Source organism: Maniola hyperantus, unplaced genomic scaffold (assembly GCF_902806685.2).
Source record: "Maniola hyperantus unplaced genomic scaffold, iAphHyp1.2, whole genome shotgun sequence".
NCBI lineage: Eukaryota > Metazoa > Arthropoda > Insecta > Lepidoptera > Nymphalidae > Maniola > Maniola hyperantus.
This window is the reverse complement of record NW_027188987.1, coordinates 22550-41460: the sequence shown is the minus strand read 5'-3', so window position 1 is coordinate 41460 and position 18911 is coordinate 22550. Positions and strand designations below refer to the sequence as shown.

The following is an 18911-nucleotide window of genomic DNA, read 5'->3' as shown; positions in this document are numbered from 1 at the left end:
CCTAGGCATTGACCGTTGTAAAAGGCGCGCGCGTGACGTCATGTTTTGGAGCGGGATATCGCGCGACGTGGAGCGAAAGGTACGAGAGTGTATAGCGTGCGCCGAGCACGCCGCGAGGCCGGCTAGGGAGTCCATGATTCCGCATACAGTTCCAAATTTGCCATGGAGAAAAGTCGGTTCGGACATATTTGTTTTTGGTAAAAAATATTTCTTAATACTTGTAGACTATTTTTCTAACTTCATAGAAGTTAGTCCTATATCTAACACGAGTTCGAGGGTGGTGATCACAGCCATGAAAGACCAGTTTGCAAGGCATGGCGTAGTTTCTGAGCTCATAACGGATAACGGAAGTTCGTATTCATCGAAAGAGTTTCGACAGTTTAGTTTAGATTGGTGTTTCAAACACACCACCACTTCACCTAATTATGCACAGGCTAACGGGCTTAGTGAAAGGGCGGTTCAGACTGTGAAAAACATTATAAAAAAGTCAATAATGACTGGATCTGATTTTTATCTCGGGCTGCTTAATTTTAGGGCAACTCCGCGTGATGGGGTTAGTTCACCGGCTCAGTTGTTAATGGGCAGACGATTGAATACCACGCTTCCGGTTCATACCGATAAGTTGCAACCGGACAGGAATAACGATTCCGACTTCATCAACATAAATCGTAATCGACTTCGCGCTAAACAATATTACGACAGACATGCGCGTGATTTACCGGAATTAAGTCCAGGCGAACAGGTAATAATGGCGGATGGTAAAACTGAACGGCGTCGCATGACGGTACAGGCTGCCACGCCACAGCCGCGATCATATTTTGTTGTCGATGGGTCTGGCAGAAAATATAGACGCAACCGGCGTCACCTCATTCGGGCGGAACTTTGTCCGACGGCTAGTCAGTCACCTCCTGCTTCTTTCGATGAGAAGGGGGATAGTGACCATGATGCAGACCGTGCCAGCCTGCACGGGGATGCAGAGGAGTATGCCGGTGGCACTGACGGGTCCAGTGAAGGTAGTGACCACGAGATTCGTCTTCGGTCGGCTAGTGCCTCGCCTAGTGGGTCGGATAAAGGTCAAGGTCGAGCGGCAGCGCGTAAGGCTCGTAAACAACTAGCATCATTTTTTAATAGAAAATAATGTTTAGTCTAAGTATGTTTAATTAGAGTTAAGTATTACATATATGCGGAGTTCTATTAATTTTTAGTATTTTAGATTTAGTTTATACCATTGTTTCTTAATTTGTTTGTTTTAGGGGAAAGATGTTGTATGCGTATTACTAAGTACATAAAAAGTGCATGCAGGTAGAATAAAAATAAATAGTCACTATCGAGCAGCTGGACTTATCATTACAGACAATGCTTAATAAACTTCAATCTTAGTTTTAAACTATTAACTTCTTCAAGACCTAATTATAAATTCTAATTTTCCCTGCTTCAAATCAATAGCTCCGGTTTTTCTGCCCGCCATTTTCATCTCCCCGTAATTCTTTTTTCAAATTCAACTGTAGGCAAAGCAATGTCGCTAACAATCGGCCATTCTGACTTCATGTCTGTCCTCAGACATTCGGGCTCAATTGAAAGAGATTCTCATTCAATCAAACTCATAGTTTTATCTTAATTTCATGATCACTAACTTTTCATTAATCAAACCACTTCTTTGGCTGAATTCGAAAAATTTCATCTTTTCTTGACAAGGGTTCTCATTTCATCAATCTCATAGTTTTATTTTAATCTCATAATCACCATCTTTGCTTAAACCAAACCACTTCTTTGGTTGATTGTTGCATTCGAAGAATTTCGTCTTTCTTGACAGGGGTTCTCATTTCATCAATCTCATAGTTTTATCTTAATTTCATAATCACCATCTTTGCTTAAACCAAACCACTTCTTTGGTTGATTGTTGCATTTGAACAATTATTTCGTTTCGGCCATCCTTTTCTTAGAATGTCCTCATTCGCACATCAGATAGACACAAACATCAGTTCAATATTCATGATCATTATGTCAATGATGCTTATTATTACTTGTCATCTTTAACTAACTATATCATTCACGCCATGGCAGCCTGCTCACTAGCCTATGGTCGCAACTTAATAGTCTCATTCTCTTATCATCTTAATGAACTATATCATTTACGCCATGGTGGCCCTTCCACCAACCTGATGGCCGCAAACTAATAGTCTCATTCTCTTATTGTGATCGTCATCATATCCACAACGTCATGACATCAGTTAATATCCATGATCATTACGTCAATGATGCCTGTAAGGAACAAAATAAAAACAATTAAGCAGTATCTGAGTTCTTTAAATGTGTAAATGCAGTGTAACTTTAGAAATATACTCACTTATTATTACTTGTCATCTTTAACTAACTATATCATTCACGCCATGGCAGCCCGCTCACTAGCCTATGGTCGCGAACTTAATAGTCTCATTCTCTTATCATCTTAATGAACTATATCATTTACGCCATGGTGGCCCTTCCACCAACCTGATGGCCGCAAACTAATAGTCTCATTCTCTTATTGTGATCGTCATCATATCCACAACGTCATGACATCAGTTAATATCCATGATCATTACGTCAATGATGCCTGAAAGAAACAAAATAAAAACAATTAAGCAGTATCTGAGTTCTTTAAATGTGTGATTGCAGTGTAACTTTAGAAATATACTCACTTTTATTACTTGTCATCTTTAACTAACTATATCATTCACGCCATGGCAGCCCGCTCACTAGCCTATGGTCGCGAACTTAATAGTCTCATTCTCTTATCATCTCAATGAACTATATCATTTACGCCATGGTGGCCCTTCCACCAACCTGATGGCCGCAAACTAATAGTCTCATTCTCTTATTGTGATCGTCATCATATCCACAACGTCATGACATCAGTTAATATCCATGATCATTACGTCAATGATGCCTGAAAGAAACAAAATAAAAACAATTAAGCAGTATCTGAGTTCTTTAAATGTGTGATTGCAGTGTAACTTTAGAAATATACTCACTTTTATTACTTGTCATCTTTAACTAACTATATCATTCACGCCATGGCAGCCCGCTCACTAGCCTATGGTCGCGAACTTAATAGTCTCATTCTCTTATTATCTTAATGAACTATATCATTTACGCCATGGTGGCCCTTCCACCAACCTGATGGCCGCAAACTAATAGTCTCATTCTCTTATATTTTAAATCTCATATGAACAACGTCATGGCAACATTCATATTTTGCTATAATATTATTATCTTCTAATCATTTCATTAACTCATTTGGTTCTTGTATGAACTATGATCTTAAATAATTTTCATTGTATCGTATTTATTTACACCTTCATCATCATTACAGATTCTTGCTGAAACAGAAAGAAAAAAAAAAAACAAAGCAGCAACAAAATCATGTCAATTACCTAATTTTGCTTTGCTTTTATTTCTACTAAAAATGTCAATTACTTTATGTATTAATACAAATAAAAGAACCTTTGTTTGTTTTATTTATTTATTAATTAATATCTACCCAAAATACCTACTAATGAAAACTTTAAGAATACATATTTAAATTTAAACTACATTTTTGTCAAAGATAAGAAAAATGGAAGCCTATGAATTTACATTTAGGAACACTTCAAGAACCAAACAATAACACAATAAGTTATTCGTTTGAATCTGAGCTTGAACTAGACTCCTCGCCAACTCTGTCACTGGTTGGAACCGAAAATGTTATCCAAGGCTTCATTTTTTCAGCTGCATATACATTTGTATATTTGTGTTTACTATGACCTTCTACACTGCTTACTTCATAACGGTCATGTCCTAGCACTTTTGTTACCCTACAAGGACCACTATATTTAGGAAGAAGTTTAATACTACCTCCCGGGTTATTTAATTGTTTTTGTATTAATACTAAGTCACCTTCTTGATAAATTTTTGGATCACATCTTTTCTTGTTAAATCTTTCAGTCATATTGGCCTGATTCTTTTTAATAGTTTGCATAACTTTTGCATGAATGTCAGAAACTCCTTCATCAGCAACTCCGCTATTTTCTTCTATCATGTCATGTAAGTGAGATTCTGATATATTTATTGTTGGCTTATGAAATATGACTTCTGCTGGTGTTTTCCCGATTCCCTTGTTCAAAGTATTATTGAGACTCCATTGTACTGTATTTAGGTGAGTGTCCCAGTTTCTATCATCGTCACCATTTGTTAAAGCAGAAAGAGCCGACAGAACCGATCTGTTATATCTCTCGATCTGACCGTTGGCCCTAGGCATGGCCACTGCATTTTTAATATGTTTAATTTCTGCTTCTCGTGCAAATCTTTCGAATTCTGCGGACGTAACACTGGTTCCTCTATCAGAAATAAGTAATCTAGGTGTTCCAAAAATACCAAACACATCTTTTAATGCTTTAACAGTGTTTTTACTTTTTGTATCACGCACTGGCTTTAAGATTATGAATTTAGTGTAACCATCGATAATACCTAATATATATGAGTTCCCCAGTTTGCTCTTAATAAATGGTCCTAAATGATCCACGTGAATTGAATAGAAAGGGATTGGCCTTTTAGGTATAGGGAAAAGATAGCCTTCCTTACGTCCTGCGGGTTGTTTAGTATAAGCACAGGGAATACATGCTTTAACGTATTTCTTAACAAAATTGGCCATATGAGGGAACCAGTAAAATCGACGCATCTTATCTAAAGTTTTCTCTAGCGAGAAGTGGCCACATTCGTCATGTGACATATGGCAAACTTTCCATCGAGCATCGCGTGGAACTACCCATTTCAACGTGTCGCCTAGCTTTTTGTAAACTTTACCATCTTTTAAAACAAAATCATTTTTGATGGCTTTTGCTTCAGCACAAGTATTGCATAGTACGCTTTTTATATAGTTTAAAGTTGGATCCGTGGTTTGTATGGTTTCTAACCAATCTTGGGATCAAATGTTGGTATCATATGCTGTGACCCGTGTCCCATTGGAACTTGCTGTTCTCTTTGAGTTAAGTTTTTTACCAATCGGTTTAGCAAAGACGATGCCGTCTTTTCTTTAGCACTAGAAGTCGACGAATTTGATGAACTTGATAACGAACGTAGTCGTTTGCGTTTCTTTGGTCGTTTTCTAAGCTTGACATTATCAAGTGGTGGTGTCAATGATTCTTCAGACATGGTCCTACAGAATAAAAAAAAACATGGTTTTCATATTTGATGTAAAACTCGAACAAACTGCATTCATTCGTAGTAAAGCGAATTCACACAAGGAAGTATATTAATTAGTCACATTCAATAACTCATAAATCATAGGTAATAATTATTACTTAATAATAATTAATGCTTACCTTGCAAGTCAGGTCACGTAACAAAAATATTAAGTTATTTTAATAGAAAGTAATTCCAATCCTCTCATAAAAGTAATGAATCAATATAAAAGTATGTAATTATTACTAATTATCACGTTTTATAAACTTTAACTTTCGGGAGTAAAAATATTAATATATTTCACGATTCCCGCACATCATTTTCCCGCGCATTTATTTTTTAATTGTCCCATCTTCGGCTCCGAGATTTAATATTTTTCACTTGTAAGTAGTCTTCGCTACGCTTCAACCCACTCGCACGTAGTTTAGCTCCATAAGAAAGAAAGAGATAGCATGCTCCCTACTTTCTTAGTAGCAATGCCGGCTACAGGCGTCATTCGTTTTCGTGCGCGCGCGACTACCGCACGTAGTAAAAGATAATAAAAATAATAAAAAATAAATATTTCTCAAGTTACTTACCATGCCGAAAAGAAGGCACAGTGCTAATAAAGAAGAAAAATGGCGTAAAAAGATTAGAAAATATGAAGAAAAGTTACGACGCCAGCATTACGGATCGGATAGTGAAGGTATGTACGAAAGAGATATTCTCCTTTTCGTTTCCATGCTGGCTATTTCTTGGCTACTTATAGCAATTATATCTCTGATCTAATACGTGATATTAGACCGTAGATTTAAAATAAACAAAGCAGCTTCGAGTCAATACGAGATATTGACCAATAGCATTATATTATGAGTTAATACGAGATATTAACCCTTCTTTTATTTATTTATCAATTTATTTATTTTTCAACCTAGATGATCAAGAAATGCGTGATGATGATGAATCACCGCTTTCCTCGCCCCGGTCCCCGCAACCAACAGCACGACCGTTACCTTCTGTCGTGGAAATTCCGCACAGGGCTGACTCAATCGAGCCAGAAGTATGCGGCGGGGAGCCCCTGCCATCACCACCTGCGGCGGCGGCAGCATCTACAGTACCCGAATTGACAGAGATTACAAATGCACCCCCTAGTGCCGACCCAGAACTCTTACTCGCTTTAGGGGATTTCGAACCCGAGTCAAATGAGTGGGGCCCAGAAATATATGAGGATATAGCGAAAAGGTGGGAGCCTATCCTTAAAGAGGGACTAAAAAAGGAGGTAAGGGAGGAATTATTAAAAAAATGCTTATTTCCAAAAAACTGTCCCCTGCTGAAGCCCCCCGTGCTGAATCCAGAAATTAGCGCAATGCTAACCGAGTCGGCCCGAAATAGAGATACCCGTGTTTTGAAAAAGCAAAACCAGCTGGCATGTGCTCTTACAGTACTCAGCAAGACAATGTCGGACATGCTGACTAAGCAAATAGAAGCACCGGCGATTCTGAAAAATCTTGCAGATGCGGGTAAATTGATTGCTGACTCCCATTATTTAGAAACTGAAACCAGACGCTCACTCGTGACGCCTATGGTCGACAAGACTTTCATTGAACCATTCAAGAATCGAAAAAGGGACAGCCACTTATTTGGTGAAAAATTGGGTGATTTCATCAAGTCTTCACGGGGCATCCAGAAGACGGGGAAACTTATTCAATCTTCAGCTACATCAAGTGATTTAAACTTCAAGCCCTCCCTGCCGCGTACGCACTCGAACTACCGCGGCGGACGTCAGTCGACCCGCGGCAGGGGGGCCAAATTCACGCCGACGCAAGTTTACCAGCGCCGTTCAACAGCGCAGGCCGCTCGCGGGCAGCGAGCGTCAACGCCACCACCATCGACGTCTCAACGTCACAAGCAGTCGAGGCCGGCGAAGCAGAAACGATAAGTTCACAGGTACATGCGGGTCGTTTAAAATCTTTCATGACAGCTTGGAAAAATATTACTAATGATGAAGCTGTTCTTAATAGCATTTCTGGGTATAAAATTCCATTCACCGAGTTACCAATTCAGGACCCAACATCTTATCCAAAAATATCTCTTCCTAATAATGAGTTGACTTTTATTAAATCAGAAATAACACGTTTATTAAATTCTCAAGCAATTCGTAGATGTGAACCGTGTAAGGGCCAATTTGTTTCAAGTATTTTTCTGGTCCCTAAAAGTAACGGTGAAAAACGCCTTATTTTAAATTTAAAAAAACTGAATAAGTTTGTAAATATAAATCACTTCAAAATGGAGGATATTAGGACTGCAATTAAATTAATGACCAAAAACTCTTATATGGTAAACCTAGACCTCAAAGAAGCTTACTTTTTGGTACCAATACACAGAAATCACACAAAATATTTAAGATTTTTTTTTGAGGATATTCTTTACGAGTTCTTAGTTTTACCTTTTGGCTTAAGCTCAGCACCTCATGCTTTTACAAAACTTATGAAACCAGTAACATCTTACCTACGTTCGCAGGGTTATAAGTCCGTGTTCTATCTAGATGACAGTTGCTATTTTGGGGACAGCTATGAAGATTGCTTAAAAAAACCTTAATATAACAATAGAATGTCTAACTAACCTTGGATTTGTAATAAACTATAAAAAAAAGTAATCTTGTTCCAAGTAAAACCTGTCAATTTTTGGGATTTATCCTAAATTCTGCAAATATGACTTTAGAACTACCTTATAAGAAAAGGAACGATATTCTTTTGCGTACCGATGAAATCTTGAATACCGTAGAACTTTCAGTTCGTAGCTTTGCGCGATATTTGGGTACTCTCACTGCAGCCTGCCCTGCTGTTGCTTATGGCTGGGTTCACACAAAATCTTTAGAACGAGCTAGGTATTTGGCCTTGTTACATAATGACGATTATGATAGAAAAATGAATATTCCAACTGATACCCATGATGATCTTTTGTGGTGGAAAAAATCCATCCTATTTACAGTAAATCCAATCAGACCTAGCAACTTTAATCTTGAAATTTTTAGTGATGCCTCTTTAATTGGATGGGGTTCAGCCTGCGAAGGAGAAAGAATCGGGGGTTCTTGGAATTGTGATGAACGTCATCACCACATAAATTATTTGGAACTATTGGCAGCGTTTTTCGGACTTAAGTCCTTTGCTAACAAGTGTTATAACTGCCATATACTATTACGCATAGATAATACGACAGCCATTACCTATATAAACAGAATGGGTGGAGTTAAATACCCACATCTTAATGAAATTTCTCGACAAATTTGGTTGTGGTGTGAAAAACGGAAAATTTTCCTTTTTGCCTCTTATATCAAATCCTCTCAGAATACTGAAGCTGACTTTGAATCTAGGAATATTGATATTGAATGGGAATTGCACTCCAATGCATTCAGAGATATTGTGGAGAGGTATGGCAAACCTGAAATAGATCTCTTTGCTTCAAGGATAAATGCTAAGTGTAAAAAATATGTCTCGTGGAAAAGAGATCCTTATGCTTTTAACGTGGACGCTTTTACAATAAAATGGGATAATATGTTTTTTTATGCGTTTCCGCCATTTTCACTAATATTAAAGGCATTGCAAAAAGTTATTAGTGATCAGGCTACTGGTATATTTATCGTCCCAAATTGGCCATCGCAACCATGGTTTCCGGTTTATAAATCTCTTGTGGTGGATAAAAATATGTTAATAATACCACCTAACAAATATTTACTTTCCTCTAATTTCAGGAAAACGCATCCTCTTCATCGGCGCCTTTCCCTGGTGGCGAGTGTATTATCAGGCAAGCTTTCGCCAGGCAACAAGTCCCTCTATCAGCAATGACTGCAATTCTTGCATCTTTGTCGAATAGTACAAAATCCCAGTATACTTCTAGCTTTAAACTATGGTGGGGCTATTGCAATACTAAAGGTTTAGATCCTTTTGATATTCAGGTTTATGACTTACTGGACTTCCTAGCAGATTGCTTAAGAAATGGATCCTCTTATGGTTCATTAAATAGTCATCGTTCAGCTTTATCTCTTATTTCCATAAATAAGGTGGGCCAAGATGAACGAGTAAAGAGGTTTCTCAAAGGTGTTTTTAAAATTAAACCAACCTTTCCTAAGTATGATACCACTTGGGATCCAAATGTAGTTCTTAATTACCTTGCAAACTTATACCCAAATAGCTCTCTTAGTTTGGAACAACTCACTAAAAAGCTAGTAGTTCTATTAGCCTTATCTACTGGACAAAGATGTCAGACATTAACGTTAATTAGGATTCCGAATATTAAAATGAGCAGTGAAAGGATTGTTATAACTATTACCGATATTATTAAAACTTCAGGGATAGGCAGATCACAACCGAGACTTGACCTCCCTTGTTTTATACAGCGGCCAAGCGTTTGTCCAGCGGATGCACTAGTATCCTATATAACTATGACCTCGACCTGCAGATCTAGTCACGATGATAGACTTATACTTACTACTAAAAAACCCTTTCATCCTGCTTCGTCCCAAACCATTGGACGATGGATAAAACAAATTCTCACAGCTAGTGGCGTCGATACGACAATATTTAGTGCCCATAGTACTCGACATGCAACTACCTCTGCTGCACTACGAGCAGGTGTCAGTGTCGATACTATAAGAAAGACTGCTACCTGGTCAGATCAGTCAGCAACCTTTGCGAATTTTTATAATAGACCTTTGATTAACGATAATTTAAGTTTTGCTAATGCACTATTTAATGTTTCGCCTAATTAAGTTATTTTCTTTGTATGGAATACAGATTCAGGTTGATTTTTATGTTAATTTTCATAATAAATAACTACTTATTTTGTTAATCTAGATTTGTTTTTTGGCTTAATATTTTGCCCTCCAACATTTTCTTTAGCTCTGAACATCTTACAAGTGAAAAATATTAAATCTCGGAGCCGAAGATGGGACAATTAAATGATCAAACGAACTTACCAAGTGAAGTTCGATCTTGATTGTCCCATCTTCGGCGAAGAGATTTAAGGTCCCTCCCATCCCCGTCTGTAATTATTATTATTTATTGGGTACCCGAAACACCAATGTTGGAGGCCTTGTTATTCTCTAAACTAAATGACGCCTGTAGCCGGCATTGCTACTAAGAAAGTAGGGAGCATGCTATCTCTTTCTTTCTTATGGAGCTAAACTACGTGCGAGTGGGTTGAAGCGTAGCGAAGACTACTTACAAGTGAAAAATATTAAATCTCTTCGCCGAAGATGGGACAATCAAGATCGAACTTCACTTGGTAAGTTCGTTTGATCATTTAATTATTATTATTATTATTTTTAATGTACAAACTCTATGGTGCATGTTATGGTGTCTCCACACTTGGACAGTAGCAGTTTCAAATACAGTTCAGTAAAATGTTTAGTAATAAAAGTGCATAGAGATAGATAAAAGTGTAGTAATAAGGGTCATCTACACTTAAGAACTCTTGGCCTATCTACAATCTACATGCATTCGTCTAGAAGTACCATTACATTTAAATCTTTAATCTAACCAATAAGGTATTCAAACTTTTTTTTTTTTTACTAAATTTATAAATAAATTCATAAAATATTGAAAAAAATATTAAGGTAATTAAATATCGACTGTATTTTAGTCATTTGTAATAGAGACAAAATCAATTAAAGCTGAATTCATAACTCTCACAGTACCTACTTAGATGAATGAATATTATTACTCACAAAATTGTGGGCGTTGTGTAATCATCACTTCTGAACTAATAAAAATTATCTCAACTTATAGAAACTGACTTTATTCCATTTAGACAATGCTTAATAAACTTCAATCTTAGTTTTAAACTATTAACTTCTTCAAGACCTAATTATAAATTCTAATTTTCCCTGCTTCAAATCAATAGCTCCGGTTTTTCTGCCCGCCATTTTCATCTCCCCGTAATTCTTTTTTCAAATTCAACTGTAGGCAAAGCAATGTCGCTAACACTCGTAATACGCGACAGGTCGAGATGGCAATCGGGGGGACGGGGACGCACGGGGATCGGTTTTTATCAAGCAACTAGCTTATGCTCGCGACTTCGTCCGCGTGGACTACATAAACCCCTATTTCACCCCCTTAGGGGTTGAGTTTTCAAAAATCCTTTCTCAGCGGATGCCTTACGTCATAATAGCTATCTGCAAGTCAAATGTCAGCCCGATACATCCAGTAGTTTGAGATGTGTGTTGATAGATCTGTCAGTCGATCACCTTTTCCTTTTATATATTTAGATGAAGTCATTACCACTTCCAGCTTGGTTTGGCCGATTTCCGCATTTCTGATGTTTTCCGTGAGGCTCCTGCTCGCACTCATCGAGTCTTTTCCGTCGTCTCGGCTTCTGTCTGCTTTTCTGTCAAGTTCATTGGGCACATTACGAGGAATAGTGGTACCATCGAACACCTCGTGGTATAAAGTCAGGTGGAGGGCACACGGCCACGTGGGCGTTCCCCAACTAGGTGGACAGACTTAATCCACTCTGCAACAAACACGCCTGTCTCCACGTGTGCACATAATGCCACCAAGAAGTCGCTGGAGGTAGATCGCACGAGCATGAGTGAAAAATTCATAGCCACGACCACTCTGTCAAGAGTGAACGACTCAGAAGAAGAAAGATATCATAGAGTGGAGCAGGAGCTTAAAAATATTGGCAAAATATAAGAGCATGGCACAGGAGCGTAGTGGTTCTTAATATTTTATTTTCTAAATTTTAAAAGATGGTTTGTTTGTAGTGCAACGGTCCTGTTCATCAAAAAAAGGCGATAACACCTTAATAAATAATAGTTTATTCACTGGAATTTGCATACAGAAGCAGTTTTTGTATTAATTGAGTCACCTTACACACTCTACTAGGTACCTTCTGGTGTGCGAATTAATAGTGAATCTTATATTCAAGTTAATTTGGTTTATTGCATACTGTGATTACAAAGTTAAACATTGCTCAAGAAGAAACATAGACTCATTTCGCTTTAGAGACATGTCTACAAGCTGTTGTTATCGTAAGTCAGTCTTATAGGTTCGATGACTTTCAGCATCCTGAACAAGCTTGATTCTCAAATAGCTTAAGCACCATAGATCACATTCAGAAGCTGCAACATTTTATACATATAACTGAAGACTATAATCGGCCACTTTGCTAAGCGTTTGTGAACTTTGAGAAAGCTTTCGATTCAGTGGAAATTTGGGCTGTATTAAGGTCACTATTGAGATTCCGGATTGACTACCAGTACATACAAATGCTGAAGTAGGTACCTGTACGAAAACACCACCATGTCAGTCCACATACAGGGCCAGACGAGGAGGCCAATCCAATTACAGCGACAGAGAGTAACACTTAACGGGAGACGCAACTCTCCGAAGCTTTTTACTGCTACTTTAGAACACGTCTTTAAGCTTCTGGATTGGAATGAACTTGGCATTAACATCAATAGCTACTCAACTTCGATTTTTTGATGACATAGTTATCGCAGAGACTGGGAAACCGGATGTACTGCACAGTGACCTTATTAAAGTTTCATAACAGGTGGGCCTGAAAATGAACATGACTAAGACGAAAAGCATGTCTAATACCTATGTTTCGGCCCACCCAGTAGTCGTTGAGAGCTCTTTGCTCAAAATTATAGAAGAGTGTGTAAAACTGGGACACACAACCAAGTTAGGTAAGTCCAATTTCATGAAACAGATCAGCCACCGAGTCCGATTCAGCTAGGCAAAGTACGGAAACTAAAGTCTTCGAACAGCGCATGTTGCCAGTGATGACATAATATTATGGATTTGAGATGTGACACATAAGAAAGTTCAGAGTCACTAAGTGGGTGATGGAGACAGCTATACTTGAAGTTTCTCTACGTGATCAAATCTGGAATGAGGATATTTGTCCAAAAGCCAGAGTACCCGACGGTTTGGGAAGCTGAAGTGGCAATGGCCGGGGCACATAATTCAAAGGACTCATAGACGTTGGGGTCCTAAAGTACTTGAAAAAATTCTTTAACCACAACCTCACACCAGAAAGCGCAGCGTTGGCAGACCCACACTATGTAGATACATGACATCGAATAAGTCTCAGGGAGCCGCTGGATTCAGGAGACGCAAGAGCGTGGCGAGTGAAAGTCCCTACAAGAGACCTATGTCCAGCAGAACACTTCTATTGGTTGAAAAAGATGAATAGTATCACACATACAATACTATTTTTATAATTTAAGCAACGTACACTGTTGTAATTAACACATACAATGACACACAGCCCTGGTTTTCCCCTGTAAGTTGTTGTAAGTATCACATACAACATTTTCCAAAGATAAAACACCACGTAAAATGTTGTATGAACAAAATCTCAGAAATTTGAAGTATTTTCATAAAGTATTTTTCAGAATAGTTAAAAGTACTGTAAATTATAACCATATACCGAATTTCACAAAAAAATATTGAAAAATGAAGCTTTAATTTCAATTTGTATCTTTAAAACGCTCTACTGAAAAGTTGCGGTTTTGGGGATACAACAACTTACGTGGGAGGTGTCGATATATTTTGTCAAATTATTATCATTATCTCATACACGTTATCTCAAGACCCGTCACCGTCGGGAATGTCAGCATCGAAGTTGTTCAAGAATATAACTACCTCGGCCAGATCATACAACTCTGTAGAAACAACTTCGACAAGGAAGCTGACAGAAGAATTCAGCTGGGCTGGGCAGCATTTTCAAAGCTACGACAGGTCTTCGAATCGTCGATACCGCAAAGCCTTAAGACTAAGGTCTTCAACGAGTGTGTCCTACCTGTGATGACGTATGGAGCGGAAACGTGGACACTGACAGTTGGTCTCGTCCACAAACTAAAAGTCGCTCAGCGTGCTATGGAGCGAGCTATGTTGGGTATCACTCTCAGGGATAAAATCCGGAACGAGGAAATTCGCAGAAGAACAAAAGCGACCGACATAGCTCAAAGGATTAGCGCGCTATTAGGATTAGGACGACCTCCCGCCCGCTGGACCGACGACCTGAAGAAGGTGTTTGGTGGCGCGCTCTTGGAAAGGCCTATGTCCAGCAGTGGACGCAAACAGGCTGATGGATTGGATTGGATTGGATTGGAAATTATTATCATTAGGATTCCGTACCTCAAAAGGAAAAAGGAACCCTTATAGGATCAGTTTGTTGTCTGTCTGTCTGTCTATCTGTCAGTCTGTCAGTGTGTCTGTCAAGATACCTGTACGGTACTTCCCATTGACCTAGAATGATAAAATTTAGCAGGTAGGTAGATCTTATAACACACGTAAGGGGAAAAATCTGAAAACAATGAATTTGTGGTTACATCACAAAAAATAAATAAAAATGTGTTCATTAACAAATTGATACCGCTATTTTTCTGGAAAAAACGTTAGATGCGAAACTTCAATGGGGCTCTCATATAAATAACTTTTCGAACAGACAGTTCTGCTGCATATGCGGTAAAAAAGATTCGCCAGTTGACAGACATAGAGGGTGTATTACGGAACCCTCATTGCGCGAGCCTGATTCGTACTTGGCCGGTTTTTATTTATATTATAGATTTATTTTTATTTTTCATGTACCGAAATTGTAGTTACACGAGCTTCTGCCCGCGGCTTCGCCCGCGTGGCCTACAGGAAACAAATGGCATTTTTTTTTTCAGAAACAAACATCATAACATTAGGACGCACACTCTGAACAGCACCGAATAACACATATAACCTTCCAACCCCCATTTCACTCCTTTAGGGGGGGAATTTTCTCATAGTCGTTTCTAAGCTGACACCTAACCTCAAGAAAATACCTACCTAAATACACCATAGGATATACACTCGTTCAACTAGACTACAACCATTAAATATTACAAAATACCATGTTGGATTCTGCATACAACTACTGGTCAATAATAATAAAGTGAATAACGCAAATCGTACCTATCATACCTGAGAGAAATTTCTAGTTATCAAGTAATTTTCTCTGACGAAACCGGTTATCGTGGTATATTAAAGGAAATCTTATCCGATTAAAACGTGGTTTTTCACAATTCAAGTCACGATAGTACAAATCATTATTTGTTAGTAATGCAATTCGAAGATTGTTAGATATTAGGTACCCATTGTTCGGATCGGGCCAAGTTGGAAGATATTTTATGAAGTACTCGGGCTATATGAGTTTGAAACTGTTTCGTTGGTCGAAATGATGCTATTTATCGCAATATTTATGTAATTATATTTATGGTTACATCACAAAAAATAAATAAAAATGTGTTCATTAACAAATAGATACCGCTATTTTTCTGGAAAAAACGTTAGATGCGAAACTTCAATAGGGCTCTCATATAAATAACTTATCGAACAGACAGTTCTGCTGCATATGCGGTAAAAAAGATTCGCCAGTTGACAGACATAGAGGGTGTATTACGGAACCCTCATTGCGCGAGCCTGACTCGTACTTGGCCGGTTTTTATTTATATTATAGATTTATTTTTATTTTTCATGTACCGAAATTGTAGTTACACGAGCTTCTGCCCGTGGCTTCGCCCGCGTGGCCTACAGGAAACAAATGGCATTTTTTTTTTCAGAATAAACAGATTTTTTTCAGAACTACTTAATGCCTTAGTTAGTTCCTTAGTTTCATGCATTAATCTATCTTACGAAGTCTAATGTCCTGTAGCAGACAGAGACACATATTCACACGTTAAACTTGTAGCACTCCTCTTTAGCCTCGGGTGTTAAAAACGAACTCATCCGTAATAAATCATGGACTGTTTTTTCAGTTTCAACATTAATATAATATTATTAGAAACTGGAAGAAAACTCCACGATACCTTACTAAGTGCCTTCAGTAGGTACTTACATGTTTTGCATAAAGTAACAATAGAGAAGTCTATACAATAGTCTAAAATCATGCCCCGAAAGCTGCAAATGGGAAGTATGATCAAAATGACCTCACGATGCTGGAAAAGAGGAGCCGTCCGCGGTCGTATAGGTACTGATCCCGATGCGAGATATTGCGGTCTAAGGAGATAACAAACTAAAGTACAGCCGAGTAGCACGCGGCGAATTTTTCATACTATTTGAAATTCGAAGATTCTGATGTCATCAGACACTTCTAGTGCCAAAAACGCGTTGCACGGAGATCTTATTATGCGATCAGCTTAGTAAAATGTAGTATCGACATCGAGCCGTAACATCAAAGTTACGATAGTAAAGTGGATTAGTGGAGTACATCATCTCTGGCATGTTAAAATCAAGATGATTAAAATTTCTAGTCACAATTCTTCCGATTCCATACCAGTTAAGTTCTGAGTCACTTGTCAAATATTCTGCAAAGCCAATCGGCACCGGCCTAATGAATCATGCAACACGGAACGTGACAGCAAGGCGAAATGCTTGTTGCGAATTGCTTTAACGAAATATTAAGACCTATAGTGGAAATATGTATCAATTATTTTCTTGTTAATGGGACACGATGTATTTCAATATAGAGTCAAAATTGCGGTGGTAAGTATAAATCCATACTAATATTATTATAAATGCGAAAGTGTGTCTGTCCGTCTGTCTGTCTGTTAGCTTTTCACCGCTTAACCGTTCAACCGATTTTGACGAAATTTGGTACAGAGGTAGCTTGCAACCCGGGGAAGGACATAGGCTACTTTTTATACCGGAAAAAGAGTTCCCACAGGATTTTTAAAAACCTAAATCCACGCATACGAAGTCGCGGGCATCAGCTAGTAATTTAATATTTTGTCATATTACTTACAAAGTTCACATAGACGGGTTAACTGAATCATATACCTACCTACATAAAAGTCAAGTATGAATTGTAAATTGTCTGTGTTTATGTAAGGCCTTGGTGCACGTTGAATATATTATGTATAGGTAGGTACTTATACAGTTTCACTGATATAGCTCGTGAGGTAAGGCGCGGATTGCGGCAGGGTCTGACCTCCGCTGGTGGAGTAACGAGGAGTTGCCGGTCCTTGTGCTCCAACGTCAGCGGTGGGGCGGGACTTCGTGAAGTTATTACTTTTTAGTTGGTAAGAGTCCGACGTAATCACTGTGCTCCCCCGTAGCCGGTGGTATCCATGATGGATTTTCCTAAATGAAAAACAGATGATTTTTTGCGTGAACTAGCTAAAGACATAGAAAGTGGAAAGTGACATATTATACAATTTCTTAAACACTGAAAGCGTCAACTTGAATATCGTGAGAATAATTATTATCAAAAACTTCACCCGGGGGCATTTCACCGTTGCATAACAAAAGCGGTCAAAAATATAGTTAGCTAAAAGTTTATGCAATACCAAAAGAGAGTAGAGTTACCAATATCCCATCTCGCTGCACACGTGGAAAACCGCAGCAGTAAAAAATATGTATACGTGTGTGTGTGTGTGAACATGCACTGTCATTCAATATTAACATAAGTTACACAAGAGCATAATAATTTTAACTCACTGACAGCGGTCACCTATGTTTTTTTATTATTTCCACGCGGATATCCTTGATTCTGAATTCTTAGTGTATAACTAGCTTATGCCCGCGACTTCGTCCGCGTGGACTACACAAATTTCAAACCCCTATTTCACCCCCTTAGAGGTTGAATTTTCAAAAATCCTTTCTTAGCGGATGCCTACGTCATAATAGCTATCTGCATGCCAAATTTCAGCCCGATCCGTCCAGTAGTTTGAGCTGTGCGTTGATAGCCGAAGCCGAAGGTAAGAACTTCAGTTTAAAATTAACTTCAAGTGAATAAAATAATAGTTTCTTTTTAGTTTGACTTTTGTCTTGTTGAACTTGTCATAAATAAATCAGAATACGTCCAGTGGAGAGGCGGGGGTCAGTGTCCCCACGCGTCAGTTTTGTTCTTTTAATTCCTGCGCTTAACCTTCGGCTTCGGTCTAAACCTGAGCCCAGTTTGGCCATTTTATTTTTTTATAATTTCATGTACTCGCGCCATTAAAATTTAAAACAAATCTAATCAAAATTGGTTAGCCGTTAATGAGTTACGAGCAGGCATAGGAACGGACATACATACAGGTCAAAAACATAACCCTCTTTTTGGGCTTCGCTGCAATCGGGTACAAAATAATGCTGTTGTTGAAGCCAATATACCTACTTAAGTATTTAAATATCTGAAAAGTATAACAATTTCAGTGATGCGCCGACCGACGCCTCTGGACGAGAAGACAGCTGAGGCGTCCACTTCGGGCACGAAGGTAGGTTGTCCCAGCGAGATAGCTGCGTACCTTACTTCCAAAAACTTCGTTTATTAACAGTACCTTCTTTATATATTATCTATGAAACCATTTTGATTGTTGCTAATATTCAAAATATGTTCACAGAACTTGACAACAAAAGACAAAAACATAAATTAAAATTCCCATCACATAAAACCGCTCTCATCAATAATAGTTTTAACGTTATGGCAGTCAAAATTGTAAACAAACTACCTTTGGAAATAAGAGAACTTGTAAATATAAATAAAATAGAAAGCCTTAAAAAGAAGTTATTCGAATATTTAATTAAAAATATTTTTTATAGTGTTGACGAATATCTAAGATGACATTTTTTCCTTTATCGTGTATTGATGGTTACCTTTTGACATATTTTGTATTAAATACTATCTTGTTTTTATTCTTTTGTGACTAAGTATTTAATTTGGCTAATTTTATCGAAACTATGTACACGTTGTTAGGTATATCATAACGTCAT

At 38.1% G+C, this 18911-nt stretch overlaps 1 protein-coding gene across 1 annotated transcript; it reads left to right on the top strand.

Moving 5' to 3' along the window:
* The first annotated feature begins 5550 nt into the window (after window positions 1-5550).
* LOC138404628 (uncharacterized) lies at window positions 5551-10027 on the top strand. The gene is made up of 3 exons (XM_069509202.1): window positions 5551-5887; window positions 6183-7128; window positions 8933-10027. Exons 1-2 carry the CDS (start codon window positions 5782-5784, stop codon window positions 7118-7120), a joined length of 1044 nt encoding a protein of 347 aa, XP_069365303.1. The 5' UTR covers window positions 5551-5781; the 3' UTR covers window positions 7121-7128; window positions 8933-10027.
* Window positions 10028-18911: the final 8884 nt, after the last annotated feature.

Excerpts from the sequence above, each read along its gene's own strand:
- LOC138404628 (XM_069509202.1), top strand. The coding sequence starts at position 5,782 with ATGCCGAAAAGAAGGCACAGTGCTAATAAAGAAGAAAAATGGCGTAAA. Across the intron at positions 5,888-6,182 it reads TTACGGATCGGATAGTGAAG|CACGACCGTTACCTTCTGTC; the intron begins GTATGTACGAAA and ends CGCAACCAACAG.